Raw genomic sequence first — 22,955 nt, forward strand, 5'->3', positions numbered from 1 at the left:
CTAAAAGAGGGAGAACTGAAAGTCCTGTTTTATGAATAACATATGTGCAACTTCACATAATGAATCAGAATGACTCAGCGTTTCAGACAAATAGGGGAGACTGGGGCTATAATTATCACACTTTTTACATTTAGATTAATATTTCTAAAAGATAAGTGTTGTTTTTGAGTTAGTTTATGTGATAACAAAACATTTCAGCCTTTTGTAAAATAAAATAAAAAAAGTTACGAAAAAAATCCAAAAATGAACCGCCTTTTGCTGCTTGTTCAAACTGCTTATTTAAAATTAGTTGGAAAAAAACACAATACTTTTGAGTTTTTTGTGACAACTATATTGTTTATGTTCAATCCAAATTATGTTCAATCCTTAAATTTGTAAAAGAATTATTAAGTTAACTTATTAGTTTTGTGTTGGGACAACATAGAGTAAATTTTGTGGAACCCAGCATGTTTTTCAGTGTAGAAAAAAGTATAACCATGTTTTTTGCCGTTTATTTGTGACCCTGGACCACTCTAGTCTTTTGTTGCACAGTTATGTTTTTGCAAATAACCAAAAATACATTGTATTGGTCAAAATTATAGATTTTTAGGACAATAACCACTAAAATATTACGTCAAGATCATGTTCCATGAAGATATGTTGTAAACATCCTGCACTGTAAAAAATGCAGGGTTCCACATAATTTATTCCTGTTGTCCCAACACAAATCGGATAAACTTAACACTTTTAACAAATTTATGTGAATTGAACACAAAAAATTAAGTTGTCCCAATGAAATCTCAAGGATAGTGTTGATTCAGCTTATTTTAAATAAGTAGTTTGTTGTGTGCTGTAAATATTAATTCATTCATTTTCTTTTCGGCTTAGTCCCTTTGTTTATTTAGGATCGTCACAGCAGAACCAAATTATCCAGCACGTTTTATGCAGCAAATGCCCTTCCAGCTGCAACCCATCACTGGGAAACATCCATACACACTCATTCACTACAGACAATTTAGCTTACCCAATTCACTTATGCCACATGTTATTTCCTCCGGAGCACCCGAAGGAAACCCACACAAACAAGGGGAGAGCATGCAAAGTCCACACAGAAACAGCAACTATCTAGAACCAGCGACCTTCTTGCTGTGAGGCGAACGTGCTACCCACTGCGCCACCATGCAGCCCTGTTGTAAATATATATTAAAAGTCCATTTTTATTTAAAAATTTGCATTGATAAGCCCTTTATTTATGAAAAGCTTATTTATTCGGCTTTCAGATGATGTATACGTTTCAACTCAGAAAGAAATTACAATTATTGTTAATTATTGGATTTCAGTTTTTGAATTAATATCAGAAGTGGTGGGAACACAAATATATCCTGGGCCTATTTTAGCTATATTTGGTGTCAGTGATGATGCAGATTTATCTAATATTCAACGTACAGTGATTAGATTTATAACCCTTTTGGCACGTAGATTGATTTTACTAAATTGGAAACGGAAAGATCCTCCACGTTGCTCCACATTAATAAAGGATGTCATGTCCTGTCTGCAACTTGAGAAGCTAAGGCTTTCCCTAAAAAATAAAACAAAGAATTTCCATGTAATATGGAATCCCTTTATTGAGTACTTTAACAAGAGAGCAGTAATTGAACCAAAAACACCTCAAATATCCCCCCTTATTTAGTTATTTTATTTTATTTATTTACTTTTTTTTCTTATGTTTTTTGCCCCTTCCCCCCACTTTTCTGTTTTTTTAGTTCTCTTATATTTAATAGTAAAATACAACTTTGTGTTTCAAAGGAAAAAAGTACACATATGTAAAACTTATCATTTGTACTGATGTAAAAATACAATTAAGAGAATATTAAAACAAAAAAGAAATTACAATTATGACTGGTCCAGGGTCACATTTGTATACCCACCATTTTAATACAAATAACATGGCTGATTAGAGTGACAAAACCATGATTCATTTGTTGTTGCCACTATTTAACGTTGGTGTTATTAGTAGTAAAACATTATTTTCCTAAAATACATTAACGTTAGTGTAATAGTATTCGACAGGAACACCACAAAACATACATTTTCGGAAATAAAGCTGTTTTGAAAAAAACTATGGTTATGTGAACGGTTATTACCTCATATTTTGCACCTCTTCGAATAGTATTCAGTAATATGGTTTAATAAACTTATAAAACACGGAAGGACGACATTTGAAAACGGAACGTATCAGTTAAAAGAGGCGGTAATTTATGCGCGCGTCACTGGTGTCACGTGACTCAAAGGCGTTTAAAAAGAGTCGCTGCGGCGTTCAGAGCACAGCACAGCAGATCACCTGCGGGTTTTAACTATTTCTCTTCCGAGGAGTGTATTTACCCCGACAATAAGCACTTTTATTCTTAGACTCTTTACACATTTTTAATTTAAGGTAAGCATTTTTAATTTCTTTCAACGAATATATATATATATATATTTTCTGCTACTTTATCTGTATTTTCTTTTATTATTTGTAGTGATGCTTTGTGTAACACGGAAATGTTTTATTTTCATCTTTCAGACTTTTGGAGCATGTTTTTTATTTGCACGAGTTCTCAACGTTTCTCTATGGAAGAACGCGGAAACAAAATTCAAGTTGAAAGTCATTTCAACCAGAGAGATGCTTTTAGAGAATCCTGAAGTTTTCATCTAGGCTAAACCGGTTGGTACAAAAGTTTTCCAAAAGCATTTTTCATTTACCTGATCGGTAAAGTTAAGACAGTTAATTTATTATCATGTCAGAGTTACATAATCTCACTTTGTATGCTTCTGAACTTCCTGTATTTGAGGCTTCTTTGTGTGATATAAAGTCAACAAAGGCGCACACAGATGTAAACAGGATGGTGACGTCAGCATACAGTTTAACACGTCAGAGAGGACAAGATGTTCCCTTTTTTTGTCTGTTGATTGTCAGGAACAAATGGCTTCAGTTACACCTTTGTTAAAGGGACATGCTCTTAGCCAGCCCATTGAAAGTGGCACAAAAAGTGTGCCTTATTGCAGTTGTTCTCTATGAAATGTGCTATTTTCTATTAAATTATGACGGTTAAATACTCCATTTTAGTGACATTTCAAGCACTTAATCTTTGCTGCATTAGCTTGTTGAATAGTGATCATAATTTAACTCATAATAAAAGTTGTTTTAATGCAACAAATATTTCCTACAATTTTATTGTGCCTCCCATACTATTACACTACAAAGTGTTTATTTAGAAATATGCCTTTAAACTAAGTTGGGCTAAATGTTAAAATGAGATTAGAGCTTTGAATAAAGAAGTATAAAAAACACATTTAAAATTACAAATTTATTATCATGCATCATGGGCTATATGCACATGGACTTTTAATTTTCAGCCAGGCAGCCCAAGGGTTTCCAGTGAACTGTCTTTTTATTACAAAATTGTCACGTTTAGGATCTGATTTCTTTAAAAAATCTTTAAAAACTGCCTGTTAGATGTACGATATGAAGTGGGTCTCTGATCGGAGAAGAAGCACTGCATTAAATAACATTATCCCCCGTCATGTCTTTAAAATATGATATTTATTTTACCCCAGTCTTTCATCTAGTTTTACGCTTTAACAACTTAATGAATGCTTAAGTCTATTTAACTAAATGTATTGTAATTGTATTACAACATCGATGCTGTATAAACAACCTTGTGAAATTGAAAATGGTCACATTAAGCTCTCGCCGAAAGTTTATCATTGGCTTTAACCGGCTAAAAAAAAAACTATTAAAAGCCTATTGGTAAAATACAAACTGGTCAGCTCATTTCCTCAGTCAAAATTTGTCCATCTAAATAATTAAAAATTACATGCGTCCTAAAGCTTTCTTCTATTGGTTATTTCCACAATTTATATGGCAAATGGGACAAATGAGTTCATAGGAGCAAAACTCTGGTCTTTGTCAGTGGGGGTTGGGTCTTTCGAATCACTCAAATCCCCCCTGTTTAAAGGCCTGGGACAGTTCAACCACAAATAGAAAATGGTTCTTTATTTACTCTCTTTCAGTTAATTTAATAATAATTATTATTAGCATTATAATAATAAATTTTTATTTGTAAATGGTGCCTTTCTGAATAGTGCCTTTCTGGACACCCAAGGTCGCCTTACAACAAGCATCAACAGCCATAACAGAACAAATTTAAACCATTAATAAAACCTTAATTGCTAAACAAGATTTTAAATGTGTTGCAGGTAAATGCACATTGTGAGTAAAAATAACATAAAAATAGTCAATAGAAAGCCTGCTTTAAAAGATGGGTCTTGAGACGAGATTTAAAAGCTATATATATATATATATATATGAGAACGTCAAGCCTGCTTTAAAAGATGGGTATGGAGACGAGATTTAAAAGATATATATATATATATATATATAACTACTTTTTTTTTTTTTTTTAATCTACATTTAGTCACAGTCAAGTAATTCTAAACTTTTATGAGCTAAATAAAAAAACAAACAGCCTTTGACATCCGTAGTTGGAACTAAAAATGAAACCAAACGACTGAACATTCTTGAGTAGATCTTTTTGTGTTTCGACAGAAAAAAGAAGCTCAAACCGGTTTAGTCGTGTGGAGTGTGTAAAAGGATGACTTTCAGTTTTGGGAGAACTGCCCCTTTAAAAATGTTTAGCTGTAACTGTGATGCTGAATCACAAGCAAGTGCCTAATTTGGGGAGTTTTACAGGCCAAAAAAAAAAGGAACTGAACATTTTATTATTAAAAAACCTAAACCTTTATATTAATGATCACATTATGATGTATGAACAGGCAGTGTTTTAATCTTGTTAATCTTTAATCACTGTATTGTCAGAATAATAATTTTTGCCTTTTTTATTAATTTCATTTTTGTTTTTTTGTGAATTGTACTGTTAAAACTGACTTTATGCCACCCTGAAATATTTTAAAGGGGTAGTTCACCCAAAAATTTTAATTGTGATTTACTCTCTCTTTTTCAAAACATGCTTGAGTTACTTGTTGAGCACAAAAGATGATATTTTGAAGAATGCTGGTTACTGGAACCCATTGACTTCAATAGCAGAAGGAAATACTAATAATTCAATGGGTGGCAGCAACAAGCGTTCTTCAAAATATCATCTTTTGTGTTCAACATAAGAATGAAACTCATAAACCACTTGAGGAAGATTGAATAGTGAGGTAATTTTTTCATTTTTGGCTGAACTATCCCTTTAAACGAGCACAAAAGGAAGCATTAAATGCATTCAGTAAGTCTCAAAAGAAAGTAATCCTCATCTTTTTTTCTAATACAGGTTAGGGTGGAGTTCACCTATCTTGTGTTCACTTCATTGTCTTTCGACACATTCTGCATCACCCTTACGTTCCTGTGATTTCGGCTGCAACTGTAAACATGGTTGGATTCAGAGCTGGTGACGTTCCTCCTACTGCCACCGTGAAGTTTATCGGTGCAGGAACTGCAGCATGCATTGCAGATCTCTTCACCTTTCCACTGGACACCGCAAAAGTTAGACTTCAGGTGAGTCTTCGCTGCATTGAGTTTAAATGCTTTTTTTAAAGGCATAGTTCACTCAAAACATTAAATTACCTCAACATTAGGCCTAGACAAAATCTGCCCCCACAGAAGATTTCCACAGATTCACTGTACATTTACAATATTGCTGCCTTAAATTATTTAGTTCAATTAAAGGAACTTTTCTAGTCATCTCAACTTGCATCAGTCAAACTGACTAAAATATTGTTAACCTTTGCAAAACTTGAAAAATATTAAGTTGAAACCTGATTAACGTATTAAAGTAAAAGTAACAAAATATTTGTTGTCTTGACTTTGTCATTTAAATATTTTACAGTGTCAGGATTCAGTGCTAAGGATTTCCACTGGCCCCACCAAAAAAAAAAAAAACAAGTTAATAGCCATTTCTTAGCCACATATTTTAAATAAAGTGTCAAAAACAACGTCTTTAAATCTAGAATTTAAATGTTTTTTAAAAAGTTAATAAAGGCATGATCTAAATTCAAAGAGGAGTTATTAACAAAAAGAGCAGTATGGAAAATGTGCAGGCATTTTATTGCAGTTCTAAATGATTTAACAAAAGGAGGCTGACTTGCCAAGGTGATGTCAAACTGTGCAAAACATCACTTTTTTTTTGTCTTGTTGTACCCATGCAAATGTCTGCTTTTAAGATGTTAGAAACCAATGTTTTCTTAAAGCCTCATAACTTGAAGTTGCTGCCTCTGTAGTAGTTGTTACCAGGTTATGGGAAAAGAAAACATGCTCGCAACATCCAATCTGATAAAAGAAACCGAAAAGCAATATGGTGTTTATGGCATCACAGAGAAAGTAGCATTTAACGGCTTAAGAGCACAAACTGTTTCTCGATTTGAAGACTGTATACTGTAAATAGTCGCAGGCAAACTAAACATTAGTGACGAGGCAGCACTGTCTTGATTGGGCCAGTAATGATCCTGTCTACTCCCCTGAGCGTCTCACACTGGCCCCGGGCCAGAGGGCAGTCCTTATTGTTGAACCCTGAGTGTTGTCGATCCCGTCATTTAATGAATTTACTTCTGTGAATGTATATATTTATTAGTTTTTATAATTATTTGTTGAGTTACATCAATATTTATGTTTTGTAAAGGTGACATGGTGGCTCAGTGGTTAGGTCACCCAACAGCAAAAAGGTTGCTGGTTCGAGTCCCAGCTGGGTCAGTTGGCATTTCTGTGTAGTCTGCAGGTTCTCCCTATTTTGGCGTGACTTTCCTCCGGGTGCTTCGTTATCCCCACAGTCCAAAGACATGCGCTATTGGGGAATTAAATAAGCTAAATTGGCCATAGTGCATGTGTGTGAATGAGTGTGTGTGGGCGTTTCCCAGTACTGGGTTGAAGCTGGAAGGGCATTCGCTGCGTAAAACAGATGCTGAATAAGTTGGCGGTTATTTGCGCTGTGGCGAGCCCTGATTAATAAAGGGATCAAGCCAAAAAGAAAATGAATGAATGAATATTTAGTAAATTTATGTACATATTTTTTGTTTTTAGTGGATGTGTAATGAGACCTACTCTAGCTTTGTTTACCAAACAAGTGGTTTTAATTGATTGAAATTTGCCAATTTTAAACCTCCAAATCTTCAAATAATTTTTAAAAAACAATTCAGCTGCTATATTCTCAACCATTTTGCAAAAAAAAAAAAAATGGCACAAATGGCAAAAGTTCGTCAAATCTTTAATTTGTTCAAAACCTGTTTGAGTTTCTTTCGACTATACTCGACCAAAATAATTAATTGAATTACCAACCTCAAATAAAAAATATATTACATTTAAAAAAAAAATAATAATAATAATTTTTTTTTTTAGCTGCTATATTAATTTGTTATATGAATCTATACAAAATCAGTCTGCAATATTTTTTTTTAAGATCAAAGCATGTTTTTAACTAAATTTGCACAAATTGCCAAAAAAAAAGTTCACCAAATCTTTTTGTTAATCTTATTTGATTTTCTTTCTACTTATTTGAGTTTCTTTCCACAGATATATGTTGAAGAATGCTGGTAACTGGCACCTATTGACTTCCATAGTAGGAAAGAATTACTAAGAAGTGCCATTAACACAAAAAAAAAACATAAAAGTTGACTAAACTTAATTTTAAGGATATTGCTGCTGAGCTTTTTTTTTGAGTTGACCACTTTCAACCCTCATACTGCACTTGGCTAGATTTAAGTTGAACTCAAAGTTGTCAACTTTTTCTTATTTTTTCTTTACTTATTTTTTCATACAGTAAACCAGCATTCCACAATGTCACATAACTTTTATAAACGTTTAAAACCCACATTTGGGAAAAATAAGCGAGGTAACTTTAATTTTTGGGTGAACTCCTGCTTTAAATGCCACCTCCTAATTTGAGTGTCAGCTGAGTCATCTGGAGGAATCAAAAAGGCATGACGTGGACCAGAATCAACATGCAGCAGCAAAAAACAGATCATCCTTTTCTTTTCAGGAGGACCGTTTGCAGTTGCACCCATACTGACGTCAACTTTTATTTATTTCTCTTTTACACTAGCAACGTAAGCAGGTCCAGGCCTCCATGACTGACCCGGGATAACCTGAAGATGCAGCTTCCCCTCCACTGTGATTCTGTAAAGTTTTTCCATCCACCTTTTGTTCTGTACAGATTCAGGGGGAGAACAAAGCCTCCACCAACATGGGCCGTGGTCCGGTGAAATATCGAGGGGTCTTTGGTACGATCAGCACCATGGTGCGAGTGGAGGGGCCACGCAGTCTCTACAGCGGCCTGGTGGCGGGACTGCAGCGTCAGATGAGCTTTGCTTCTGTACGCATCGGCCTCTACGATTCGGTCAAGCAGTTTTACACCAAAGGCTCTGATCGTAAGTTTATAAAACTTTTTATATATATACTCCTTCACCCTTTAGGACTATTCAATGGATGGGTTTTCTTTTTTAGATGCTGGGATTGGCAGTCGACTGATGGCTGGTTGTACGACTGGAGCCATGGCCGTGGCTGTGGCTCAACCCACTGATGTAGTGAAGGTCCGGTTTCAGGCTCAGGTCAGCGCTGGGAGCAGTAAACGTTACCATAGTACTATGGACGCATATCGGACCATTGCAAAGGAAGAGGGGTTTCGTGGTTTGTGGAAAGGTGGGCATTACAAAACATAACCTTTTACAGTTTATAACAAATAAATACATAATAATAATAATAATAATAATAATAATAGTTTTATAATTATTAATATTGATGATGATGATAATAATAATAATAATAATAAAGTTGAATCATTATTTTTTTATAATAATAACAAGTTGTAACATTTTAGTTATACGTTTAATTATTATTATTTATATTATTTATCGTTATTTATAATATTATTATTATTATTATTATTATTATAATAAGAATATTATTATTATTATTATTATTATTAACAACAATTTAATAATATTATTATTATTATTATTATTTTATTAAAATAATAAAAACAACTATTATTTTTTAAGTATTTTAATAATAAATTGTTAATAATAATAATAATAATAAATAATTATAGTTGAAAAATTATTGTTTTTTATTTTATTATTAATAAGAATAATAATTATTAATAAGAACAATTTTTTAAATAATTATTAAAATAATAATTATTTTTATTTTATTGTTGTTGTTGTTGTTTTTATAATACAATAATTTGCTATATTAAATTTGTGATTACGTTTATACATTTATTTGAATCATAATAATTACTAGAATAACCTAGTCTAATAAATTGCATACTAAATTGGCATGAATGTTACGTCACAGTATAATATCTGTAGTTTATAGTGATGCATATTTATGTATTTAATATACATAAGTGCATAAATTGCCAATAAACATTTTCTTTAAAATGCAAATTAACTGAGTGCATTTGTTAATATTGTAGTAATAACTTAAATATATGTTGATAACAAATGCATAGTTGTGTACTTGAATTTTTTTTTTTATATTTATTGTGCATTAAATATTTATTCAATTTGTACAAGTACTGTAAGTCAATTGACTAATGTTATTTAATGTTTAATTTATTATAACAAACTACCAAAATTATTTATTGTAATTTAAAAGATAAATATTTATTTTTAATAGCAACTTATTCTCTCCTTGTATACATTTTTAATTCTTTGCTTTTAAAGGAACTGGCCCAAACATCACCCGCAATGCCATAGTAAACTGCACTGAGCTAGTGACATACGACCTCATCAAAGATGCACTTCTCAAATCATCTCTGATGACTGGTAAGAAGAGGCTGCAGAAAAGTACAGCAAACCTAAGTGTAAACTGTGACCGTGTTATTTATAGCAGTTTCTCTTCACAGATGATCTTCCCTGCCATTTCACATCTGCATTTGGAGCTGGTTTCTGCACTACGATCATTGCTTCCCCTGTCGATGTTGTGAAGACAAGATACATGAACTCTGCCCAGGGCCAGTACAGCAGCGCCCTCAACTGTGCTGTAGCCATGCTGACTAAAGAGGGGCCAAAGGCTTTTTACAAGGGGTCAGTTTCCTCTACCATCTGTACTTTTACAGTATTGCTTTGAAGATTAATGTGGAACTGATAGGCTTCTGTCCTATTGCAAGCTTCTAAATCAGAATTTCTTGGTCCATTTATTTGCGAAATTATATGATATATGGAATGATTGACCTACGCTCAAAATGCAGGGTTACACAATTTTCATGTTGGCCCAACACAAATTAAGTTATCTTAAAAAATTTAAGATACAAATTTTTTACAAAAAAATTTAAGTACAAATTTTTTACAAATTTAAGTGGATTGAACATGAAATAATTATGTTGTCCCCCCAAAACGCTTAATTTGTGTTTCCAACTTCTTTTTTTTTTTATTAGTTTATACCACTTTTTTCAATGCAAGCTGCAAAATTATGACTTTATAGAGTATAATAAAAAAAAATACTTCTACTGCTTTATTCTAAATATTATTATTAATAGTCTTCAAAGTTGTAGGCCAGATTAACTTTTAAAAATATTAAATGCTTTAACAAATCACTTATTAAATCTTTGAACTAATGGTTGCTTGTCACAACAGAATGAATGAGTATGAATATTATTAGTATTGATAGTATATTATTGACTTAAGCTGCAAAAATATTCCTTTTTCTTTTTTAATTAAATTTTTTTTTTTTTTTTTTTAATAGCCAAAAAATACTTGAAGTGCTTTATTGTGTTTGTTCAGAGTACAACAAATTAAATGGCAAAAGTATGATTAAATTAAAGTAGATAACGCTTCAGAATTAAGTCTCATTACACCGTAAACAAAATACTGGCTGCCTTTTTTAAAAACTGAATCAAATTAACCCTATGAGTCATTTGAACTTCCGTTACATTAAACTGACTTAAAACAGCTTGCATAACCTATTAAACCAAGTTAGTTATGTTCTAACTTTAATTTTTTAAGTTACAATGACCTAAAACAGTGGTGCTCAACCCTGTTCCTGGAGATTGACCTTCCTGCAAAGTTCAGCTCCAACCCTGATCAAACACACCTGAACTAATTAATTACAGGCAGGTGTATTTGATATGGGTTGCAACTGAAATCTGCAGGTAGGTCGATCTCCAGGAACAGGGTTGGTCACGCCTGTCCTAAAACAGGTTGTCATGACGAAGTGCTCATATACATTTTTAACAGTGTAGTAAACCTTAATTATTGCATTAAAATCAACCGTGAGAGAGCCATATTATTGTTAAAATCTGAAGAAAAAACCAAACCTTTATTATTATATATTTACAAAAATGAATTAATCTTTGGATTTTAATGTTTTTAATATATAATGCTTGTAATTTTTTATTTTATAACATTTTATTAAATATTCAAGGGTTTGATGAATTAATGGTTGTATAATCACAGCATCAATCTAAATAAACGAATGGGTTTAGGAAATTATTGACTTAAGCTGCAAAATTGGAAAAAATTAAAGTTTAATAGCCAAAAAAAAAAATACTTGGAAGTGCTAAATAATTAACAAATTAAATTTAAAAGGATGATAAATTAGAGTAGATAACTCTTCACAACAAAGTCTCATTAGTAAACATTAATTAATGCATTAAAATCAATAGTGAGAGAGCCACATTATACTTGTTAATTAAATAAAACTTAGTAATTTTTATTATTGATTTATTAATTTACTAAAATAAAAGCACCTTTTGGTTTTAATGCTTTATTAATTAACTAAGAAATTTACTTCAGCTAAAATGAATAAATGCTTTTCTAGTTGTCTTAACATTGACTTTAGTTAAATGAACATCAGTTCACAAATGCAGCCTCATGTACAGAGTAAACTAAATATTCTTATTAATAGTTATCAAAAATTCTTCTTAATAAAGCTGGAAGGGTATTCGCTGTGTAAAACATGTGCTGGATAAATTAGTGGTTCATTCCGCTGTGGAACTCAGCTGAAGGAAAATGAATGTCATATCACTTATTTAATATTTGATGAATTAACAGTTGTTCATCACAGCAGTAAAAGATTAATCAGAATATATGAATGAGTCTATGAAAATATTGACTTAAAATGCAAAATTTTACCTTTTTAACAAGTTTAATAGCTAAAAAATACTGATTGTGCTTTATTGTATGTGTTTAGAGTAAATCGTAAATTTTTTTAAACGTATATTAAATTGCAAAAGTATGATAAATTAAAGTAGATAACGCTTCACAATTAAGTCTCATTTAGTAAATATGACTTAATCCATTAAAATCAATACTGAGAGCCGTGTTCTATTTGTTAATTTTAAACCAAATTAGTATTTTTTTTTATTATTATTTATTAATTTTATAAAATTACTGCAATGATGCTTTTATTATCAGCTAAAACTATAATAATTCTTTTGTAGTTGTCGTTACATTTGAATACAGTTAAACCGGTGTTAACAAATAGAGACTCTACAAAGTTAACGACAACAAAAAAGCCTATTAATAGTCACCGAATCTTCAACGTCATGGGCCAGGTTAACATCTGAAAAATATGAATGTTTGAGCATAAATCACTTCTGAATCTGAATGTTCTTCTTAAATGCACTCAAAGTTTAAATGATCATTAACTGTATATTGAAGTGTCAATGATATCAATACTGTGCATGTCACGATTTATTAAATGTCGAGTTTATTTACTTGTGTGTTTGTTCTTCTCTTTAGGTTCATGCCATCCTTTCTGAGGCTGGGCTCCTGGAATGTGGTTATGTTCGTCACTTACGAGCAGCTGAAACGGGCCATGATGGCAGCACGCCAAAACTGGCACACTCCTCTTTAAGCAGAGCATGCAGTTCCAGTTGAGCTTCATGCTGACGTGGTTCTGGATTCTCCATTTTCTTCATTTTGTTTACATTTTTAAACTTGATTTTTTTTTTTTCCTTTTTTTTTTTTGGATTTGCACAATTCTAGAGTCTTTCCAACAATCTGCCAATAAAATGAAATTGGTGTTTTTAAGAATTTCAGACATTGTTTGCTTGTTTCTTGAGTGAAAGTGTTTAATTCATGAATGACTGCCCTTTAGGAAGAGTGGATGACTTTCGTTGAGAGCGCTCCTCTTAGGAGTTTTTTCTTTTCAGCTGAGAGTTTCTCTGGGAAATGTGTAATGAAGCGAATGATCAGGTCTCCTCTCTTGGATGGGCTGTTGGATAACGGCATTCCCTCTCCACTCACAACCTTGGTGTACTGAGGGCTGTAATATAAAGAAATTTCAATTTGCCGTTAGTATAATTCAAATTTATATTTCATTTGTACATGTTTGCTCATGTTTTTATATTAAAGTGCTCCTTCAATTCTTTTTAAAAGATTCCTACAATAAGTATCCATTCAAAGGCACCCCCCCCAAAAAAATTCTCATTCACTGAAATAGTATGATCTATATAACCCCTTCTCTAAAGACTGGTCATTTTATTAGGTACACCTGTCCAACTGCTCCTTAAACGCAAATTTCTAATCAGCCAATTACATGGCAGCAACTCAATGCATTTAGGCATGTAGACACAGTCAAGATCAAACTGAGTATCAGAATCGGGAAGAAAAGTGATTTAAGTGATTTAATGTGGCATGGTTGTTGGTGCCAGACGGGCTGGTCTGAATATTTCAGAAACTGCTGATCTACTGGGATTTTCACACACAACCATCTCTAAGGTTTACAGAGAATGGTCAGAAAAAGAAAATATCCAGTGAGCGACAGTTCTGTGGGAGCTAATGCCTTGTAGATTGTAGGAGAATGGCCAGACTGGTCAAGCTGATAGAAAGACAACAGCAACTCAAATAACCACTCATTACAACTGAGGTCTGCAGAAGAGCATCTCTGAACATGTAACACATGCAACCTTAAGGGAGATGGGCTACAGCAGCAGAAGACCACACCAGGTGCTACTCCTGTCAGCTAAGCACAGGAAAAAGCCTACAATTTACATAGGCTCACCGAAATTGGACAATATAAGATTGAAAGAATGTTGCTCGGTCTGATGAGTCTCCCTGCCACATTCAAATGCTCGGCCCAGAATTTGGCCTCAACAACATGAAAGCATGGATCCATCCTGTCTTGTATCAACGGTTCATGCTGGTGATAATGGTGTTGAAGGATATTTTCTTGGCACACTATGGGCCCATCAGTCCCAATTGTGCTTCGTGTCAACACCACAGCCTACCTGAGTATCGTTGCTGACCATGTCCGTTAATTTATGACCTCAGTGCACCTATCTTCTGATGGTTACTTCCAGTATGGTGTTCACCATGTCATAAGGCACGAATAATCTTAGACTAGTTTCTTGAACATGACGATGAGTTCATTGTACTCAAATGGCCTCCACAGTCACCAGACCTCAATCCAAAAGAGCACCTTTGGAATGTGGTCGAATTAGAGATTCGCATCATGGATGTTCAGCTGACAAATCGGCAGCAACTGCGTGACGCCATTGTCAATATGCACCAGAATCTCTGAGGCGTATTTCCAGTACCTTGTTTTTATCTATGCCATAAAGGATTAAGGCAGTTCTGAAAGCAAAAGTGTGTCCAACCCAGTACTAGCATGGTGTACCTAATAAAGTGGCCGGTGAGTTTATTTTGTTCCCAGTAAGCATTTTTTATGTGTTTAATAGACATCTAAACAGTAGATATCTAGGCTAAAACAAGTCAAAATTTGGACTGTCGGTTAAAATCTAATAGTCATCTGACAATAGTCCAAAAAATAGACTAGTTCTCAATTGTGGTGTTCAAAGAGCATTGGGGCACTGGATAAAAGTTTATTGAAAGGGGGTATTTAGGTGGTCAGGGGGTTGTAATCAATAGCAAAAAAACATTATCTGCAGTTTTCGATTATGTATGTTTGCACCTGTGAGACATAAGGCTATAATTTAATAACTTTTATACTTTTTTTTCCAAAAATGTACAAATATAATAGATTTTACAATATTATTGTACATTTTGACACAGAGAGAGAGAGAGAAGGAAAGTAAACAAGGATTCAAAATGATTGTGACAATTATTGACCCACAAATATATGTAAAGAGGGATCATACTTGTCCTCTTGCGCGTGTTTTAATTGTAACCTGTGATAAACCAATCAGAATGATAGCAAAGATTTCGGTTATCTTGATGTCTATGACAAAATATACGGGTGCGGATGGTCTATAGTGCATGGCATGTGTTGTTTAATAATCCTGATATGTGCGTGACAGTGTTTGAATAGAGAGCCTGTTTAAACTTTGCATTTTAAAACCTTCTGCATGCTCGACCTGTTTTTCATAGTGACTTTAAATAAGGGACAGAACCACTTTGGAAAATGACGCACATTGTTTGTTATGCATGTTGAGTGTAATGTGAGATAATCTGCATGATTAACCCAGTCCAGTCAAACAAGAAACTTATCACTCAGCTTTAAGTGACATGCTTTTTAAAATCCTATAATATTAATAATGGTGACATGGTGGCTTAGTGGTTAGCACTGTCACCTCACAGCAAGAAGGTCACTGGTTCGAGTGCGAGGTGAGTCAGTTGGCATTCCTGTGTGGAGTTTGCAAGTTCTCAGTGTTGTTTTCTCTGGGTGCTCCATTTTCTTCTACAGCCCAAAGACATGCGCTATAGGTGAAGTGAATAAACTAAATTGTCCGTATGAGTGTGAATGAATGTGTATGTGTGTTTCCCAGTGATGGGTTTCAGCTGGAAGGGCATTTGCTGTGTAAAACATATGCTTTTAGTGGGTTGCTGGAGTCTATTTTTGGACTATTGTTAGACGCTGAGAGCCCAAATTTTGCCTAGTTTTAGCCTATTTGACGTCTATTAAGTGAAGTTTCACAAACTACTTTCGAGAGCAGCATGTGTTATTATTGACTGCAGCAGGCCACTCATCTACATTCATTAGTTAGCCAATCAGATCAATCCAAACTCACTATAAGTAGCCTGGCTAGAACTACTCCTTTAACTTCGTTTTCCAAAGAAACCCCCCATCTACCCCTTCTCCTCCTTTCCTCCTTTACCACGGGGAGCTCTCGATAAACCACTTGATCTCGTATTCCCCTCACATGTTCTATGGACCAGGCGGGAGCCCTGGGCTCAGCTATATCCAAGCTCAGGGTTCTCTCCTGGGACAGCATGCCTAACCTGCTAACAGTTGTCAAACAATATCTAAGTGTGAACTCTTGAAATATAAAATGCTTGGATTCTGATTTGTCTACTGCGCATGAAACATGTTGAAAACCCATCATGGCCACATCTGAATTTGAGCTTTTCCTTAGCAGAGTCAGTTTAAGAGTTTTAATTACTGTACGAGTCCTCATGTTTTAACAGCACATGCAAAGTGTATTTGCTTTTACAATGCAGAAAAAAACAAGATAATCCAAACTTATCTAGCCTCCACTATGACTACAGTGTTTGAGAGTCAAAGTAGACGTTGTTCACAGGCAGCAAATGAAGACTGCTGACTGGCTTGCTGCAATTTTGTTACAAACCTGTTTAGGTTTGAAATGAAGTAAGGCTGGATTTATAAACTACAGAGCTGTGTTTACAACCATCTCTTAAAACATTTACTTTCACAAACTGTTACATTACAGAGTAAGTAAAAGGAAATATGTAAAAAAAAAAAAAAAAAACATAATAAAGGGCATTTTAACTGTAATTTTAACTGTCCCACCAAGAAAAAAAAAATTGGGATTGCTTTTTTTTTCCAAAACATCCCACAATTTCTAAAATATCAGCCTCTACCAAATTCTTGATATGTTAGTTTATGGTTAAAAAATACTGAAATTAATATATATACTATGAAAAATCTGAAAATATTTACACAAATACTCAAAATAAACATTTTTGAATACTAAATCATTTTATTTTTTGAAGTATGCCACACAATATTTCAGATTCTCATTTAACATGTTGTCTTGTTTTTTTTTTTTTTACCATAAAACCAAAATCAAGTGTAGCAGTGCAACAGGATTGTTTGTTTGATTTATTTTGTAAACCAACAATGCTGTGTTTGCAAACCATTATCTAAAACCGTCATTCTTTATATGATTTCTACAGTCATTATTTAAAACCGTCAAAATATGGTCAACCATTTGGTAGAGCAGGCAGTTAAAGGGTTAAAGAGATTTAGGAAATGGATTACTCACTGCACAATGTCATTAATGGGGATGTTGAGAAGCCTGCCATCTAGTGTCTCAACTTCTACTGAGAAACCGGTCAAAGCCTGTAGATTTACCACAAAAATATTAGAATCAGACCTAATATATGCATTTAAAAAATAATTTTCCATAAATTTCAGTACATAAATTAGACAGAAAAACGTCTGAATGTAGAGTTGAAGACAAACTTTTTAGCACTCCTGTGAAATTTTAATACTTTTTCCTAATATATTTCCTAATAAGTGCTGTTTATTAATTTTTAATAACTAAATTATAATAACACATTTCTTTTGTCTTTGCCATGACAGTACATATATTTATATATAGTTACTATATCCCCCTTGTACTTCAGCAACTTCACTGTTAAGTCAGGTATTGATTTTAAGACCTTGATTTTAACATATAAAGCTGCGCGTGGGTTAGCACCTGACTACATTTGTGACCTGGTTACTCTCACCACTCCCACCAGCAGTCTTCGTTCTTCAACTGGACTTACGCTGTATCAGCCACGTTGTAACCTAAAGACCATGGGTGGCCGAGCTTTTTCGACAGTGCGCCTAAGCTACCTAGGTAGCAAAGGATTCTGGCCCAGATTTGGCATAAATCTGGCACAGCAGACATTCATCTGGCACTGGCATACAGCCTGTGGGCCAAACATGGCCCTGGTTTGGCAGAGGTGGCACCATCTTTAATGCGGCACACAATACTTGGGCCAGATGTCAAATGTAGTATTTGGCACAGATGATAATAATTGATATGTGGGCCATTTAAGTTTGGCCTATCTTGACCCACATTTAAAATACATTTTTATTATTTTCAAATAAAGAAAAAACTAATTCTACCATTCAGGTCGCTTTGAGAAAAAGCACACCCAAAACATGCCTACAGCACAATGCCTAATGGGTTTATCAATTTCATTGCAGTGGTGACACACCAACATATCTGGACCAGTTCAGGCTCATTTATGGGATATTAAATTGGCTATGGCTGGGCCCAGATATGGCCCATGTTTGTCCCTTGTGTCTGAAAGCCAGACTTGGTCCAGCCATGTATCGTAATTCACTGCGGCATGTGGGCCAAGCAAAACCTGATTGTGAGGGGCAGAGCTGGGCCAGAGATACTTTGCTATGTGGGAATGAAATAGTCTACCTATCAGCATCAGGAATGCCGCTTCTCTGAACTCTTAAGGAACTCAAGACTCTCAAGACTCATCTTTTTAGCGTTGCTTTTAACTTAGATTTTTTTTTTTGTCAATTTAATCATTAAATTTTAATGTTTTTATTGTTTATGGTCTTTTATTGTTTTGTTTTTTTTTACTGTTTATTAATGTTATGCTTTGTTACTGTTTGCCTTATATGCCTTGTAGCGCTTTGGGTCTGAGAAAAGCGCATTATAAATAAAATGTATTATTATTATTTTAGTTAAATATATACAATATTTAACTAGTTATTTCGTAACATACTAGTTTCAGCTAAAAGTGTTATTTAAAGGCTTGACTAAGTTATTTAGGCAAGTCATTGGACAACAGTGCTTTGTTCTGCAGGCGATCAAAAGGGGGCTAACACTATTGACCCTAAAAAATATTTGATAACATATTTTATTACAGCTTAACCAAAATAAATATGACTTTCTTCAGAGGAAAAAGTATAATAGAAAATACTAGCAAATGCACTTGCTCTGTTAATCATCAAATTTCACAGGAGGGCTAATAAACTTGCCTTAAACTGTACATTGAAATGTTCTGAAATGCTATGTTAGTTACATTTATGCTTGCCTGAAATCAAAACAAACACATTTTTTCACCTTCTCAAGTGAGATATGCTCTGTATAGAACAGATCGTCATTTTGGCGGACAAAGCGTGGGTGATTCTTTTGCCGTATGACAAAAACAATATCTGCTGGGATGTTGTTTGGCCCCTATTAAGTAAAATACATTTAGTACTGCGATGGCTGGGATTAAGATACAAACATAGCCCGATAAAACAGTGATCATGTGTTTAGCCATGCCTGATCTCCCTCTTTAGGAAACGTGATCCGTGTCCCTTCGTTCCATCCTGCTTTTACAGTGAAGGTTAAAATTTTGTCCCTGATGCTGGATGTGTGTCCGTCTTCATTCATGACCTGTAGCAAACACAAGTCTTCACTGAAACTGAATATATCATCCATATATACATTTTATTTGTGCCACTGTGGACAGAACGCACCCTGCGGGATATCTTAATCTTTTTAGTGCATCCATAATAAAGGTCCTCCAATGCGAGATGAAGATCTCTTTCTATTGGTGGATCCTGAAGCTTTTCTTTCCGTCCACGCAAGCTCTCAAAAGCCGTGTTGACCTCATTGCCATCACCAGTGAAGAAATCTATAAAAATTAGAGGATAAAACTAATCAAAATACACTATTACTTAGGTCTCAAACTGGATTTCTGCAGGGCCGCAGCTCTGCACAGTTTCGCTCCAACCCTAATCAACCAGAGCTGATCAAGTTGTTCAAGACTACTAGACTATTAAGCAGGTGTGAGTTGGAGGTGGTTGGAGATTAATTATGCAGAGCTGTGGCCCTCCCAGCCTGATCTCACGAGAAAACGTAAGTATTTAACGTTTTGGCAGTTTAGTGGCTAATTCGTACGAATTCGTACGAGTTCAGTCGTAAGAAAATGTACGATTTTAAAAAGGAGGCGTGGCACCTAACCCCACCCCTAAACCCAACCGTCATTGGGGGATACGCAAATCGTACTAAAATGTACGAATTAGATCGTACGAATTTGTACGAATTAGCCACTAAATGAAAAAGTTACGAATTGCCATGAGATTGTGTTGGCCCTCCAGGAATTGAGTTTGAGACAGTTGCACTAGAACTTTGAACTAGTTCACACAACATAGATCAGAGTGCCCAAACTCGGATCTGGAGGGCCAGTGTCCTGCCTTTTTTAGTTCCAACCCCACACCTGAACCAGCTAATCAAGCTGTTTCTAGGTAAACTAAAACTTCCAAGCAAGTGTGTTGAAGGAAGCTGGAGCTAAACTATGAAGGACACCAGCCCTCCAGGACCGAGTTTGGACACCCCTGACGTAGATGATCAGTCATTTGAGAGTGTTTTCATCCCTTAAAAAATAACCTGCAAAAGGATTATCTCCTCCGAAAAACTGTCGAAATGTTTCATCTGCATTTCCATGGTAGACGTATCCCGATGACCAGGCGCTGTTCACTCCCAGCTCAGATGGGATTCCTCCTTTCAAACCCTCCTCCCCAAACTTATCATAAGTGGCCTTTTTACGTGCTGATTGGATGAGAAACAGAAACATCATGAACAATCATCCAAAGTTAACTGTGACAGAATTCTATACCATGCTAATTTGACCCAAGTTTACACCTACTGCCACTTTATTAGGTATACATGTACAACTTCTCATTTCCACAAATAGTTTTTAGCCATTTTTTTATTGTTTGGGCATATAAACATGCTCAAGATGAAGGAAAATTGCACAAATCCAGTTTGGGTTTTTATCCAGGTAAGTTTGAGCTTAGTTTAAGCAAACTGAGTTTTCAGGCTCAAGAAGGTGGGTTGACTTTGATCAGGTTTTGTTAGCTTAGTAACTTATGCTATAGGGCTACTGTAGCAAGTTTTATTGTGGGTTAAACATTGCAAATCCAAATTTGATGAAGATAAATTCTTGAGAAACTGTGAGCACCCAACCAACTGAATATAATTTAAAAAGTTAGTTCACCAAAAATAAAAATTAAGTTTTTAATCATTCACCTTTATGTTGTTGTAATCCCTCATCCTCCATAGACAGCATAGTCTGGAGGCGTTCAAAGTCCAGAAAAGAAACCAAAAACATTGTCAAAATATTCCTTGCATCTTCAGTGACTCAACTGTAATAATTTTTCACTTTTGTACAACAAAAAACTGTAAAAAAAAAAAAAAAAAGACTTTGTTTGCCTGTGTCTTCTTTTCCGCAACAGGTCAAGGTGTGTGCCTACTGGGCCTTAAAACATATTGCCATCACATGGAGTGTTTTGACAATGTTTTTGGCACTGAACATTTCAGAACCATTGCTGTATATAAAGGATGAGGAAGCTCTCAGATTTTTTACTACAATGTATTTATTTGTGTCCAGAAGATAAACAAAGGTCTCAAAGGATTGAACAGACATGAGGGTGATGACAGAAATGATGTTATAATTGTGCTTTGTGACCAAGGGGGCCCAACCTAGTTGGAAGGTGTAAAAAAGTGGCGGATAAATGTATATGCAAGGTATAAATAAATTTTAATAATATTTAGCTCTATATGTTACAAATTCTGTCCCACTATGTACTCCAAATATTCATGTATTTTGGTCCTACTGGAAAGCATTCATATGCACGCTCTTTTTAGAAGCAGATTTAGTCGCAAACCATATTGTATACACAGCGTTTTGGGCTCAGAACTTTCTGGGACCGACATAATGTTTACAAAGATACATAGATAAATCCGTTCCGTTGTAATAAAACGTTTTAGTAAGCATATTCTACAGCAGTTGTGGGTTGCATGTGTGTTTTGTGAATGTAAATTGTGGCCTGTCACTGTCTTGTGAACATACGGTCGCTCAGCACGTCAAACGCCTCCGCCAGCAGATTGAAGCGCTCGGCGGCGCGCGCGTGGCTGTTGCTGCGCGGGTGATGCTTCAGTGCGAGCCGCCGGTACCTGAGGAAAAATATAACAACGTACTATTAGTAAATTAGTCTTCTATTGAAGAAAACGTCTGCCATTTACTTCAGTATAACGTTATACTTATATTTAAAGAAACCAAACGAACGTCACTTACGCCTTCTTTATGTCTGCATCAATGGCGTTGCGGTTTATTTCCAAAATAGCGTAATAGTCTCTGCCCATCGCGTGTTTATTTAATCCTACACTTTAAATGATTCAAGAGACAAAAACTCAGTACGAATAGCGTCCACCTGTTAGATTATTGTTGTCGGATGTTGCTATGGACACGGAGACTTGAACTCTGGGTAATGTAGTGTACAGCTAAAAACGCGATAAATCACCATGAAACGAATTGATACATCAATTATAACAAGCACTACTATGTAAATATAAGACTCAGTAATCAAATGTTGATATATGCCGACTTTAAAGCTTTGTGTCTGTTGAAAAAATGCAATGTAAAAACTACACATAATACCCAAACTAAATTATGCCTGCTCTTATCCACTTCGTTAAAATATATAGTTTAACTACATTTATGACACCTTTAAGAAAGATTAGGTAACTGTAAAGACGTGTTAAAGTGATAGCTCATTTAATAATATATAAGAAAGCTATATATATATATATATATATATATATATATATATATATATATATATATATAAGATATTCCATATCCATTGACTTCCATAGTAGGAAAACCAAATACTAGTCAGAACAGGTTTCCAACATCTTTCGAAATATCAAATTTTATGTTTAACAGAAGAATCTAATAAAGGACTGAAAAAAGTAGTGACACAAACTCACAGCATTTGACGACTGATTCATGCATTATAGACTATATTGAGGAAGGCAAACAATTTACATTTTTAATTTCTAAAGCATTCGAAAATCTGAAAGTGAGTAAATGATGCCAAAATATTAACCTATCCCGTTTTTTTCATATAACTGCTACTTTCATAGCACTTCATTTTGCCTTGATATTTAATATCTCTTGTTTAAATACACTATGGACAGCAGCTACACTGTTTTCTTTGTGCCCTATTTCCACCTGGGGATACTCATCCTGAGCCCTCTAGAGGACTTCTAGAGGTATTCATAATCTTG

The 22,955-nt window shown here is 34.5% G+C and overlaps 2 protein-coding genes across 3 annotated transcripts; one reads left to right on the top strand and one right to left on the bottom strand.

The window, feature by feature from the left end:
• The first annotated feature begins 2,312 nt into the window (after nucleotides 1-2,312).
• Nucleotides 2,313-12,990, top strand: ucp2 (uncoupling protein 2). The gene is given in 8 exon segments (NM_131176.1): nucleotides 2,313-2,413; nucleotides 2,543-2,683; nucleotides 5,295-5,518; nucleotides 8,166-8,379; nucleotides 8,456-8,650; nucleotides 9,679-9,780; nucleotides 9,861-10,041; nucleotides 12,697-12,990. Coding segments are annotated over 6 exon segments (933 nt in total). The 5' UTR covers nucleotides 2,313-2,413; nucleotides 2,543-2,683; nucleotides 5,295-5,392; the 3' UTR covers nucleotides 12,812-12,990.
• A 9-nt stretch (nucleotides 12,991-12,999) lies between these two features.
• Nucleotides 13,000-22,115, bottom strand: dnajb13 (DnaJ heat shock protein family (Hsp40) member B13). 2 transcript variants are annotated; one of them, NM_001017606.1, is given in 8 exon segments: nucleotides 13,011-13,222; nucleotides 17,142-17,218; nucleotides 18,957-19,070; nucleotides 19,161-19,274; nucleotides 19,358-19,515; nucleotides 20,271-20,432; nucleotides 21,736-21,839; nucleotides 21,961-22,112. In NM_001017606.1, coding segments are annotated over 8 exon segments (969 nt in total). In that variant the 5' UTR covers nucleotides 22,029-22,112; the 3' UTR covers nucleotides 13,011-13,050.
• Nucleotides 22,116-22,955: the final 840 nt, after the last annotated feature.

Source organism: Danio rerio, chromosome 10, assembly GCF_052040795.2.
Source record: "Danio rerio strain M-AB ecotype USA chromosome 10, GRCz13ab, whole genome shotgun sequence".
Taxonomy (NCBI): Eukaryota; Metazoa; Chordata; class Actinopteri; order Cypriniformes; family Danionidae; genus Danio; species Danio rerio.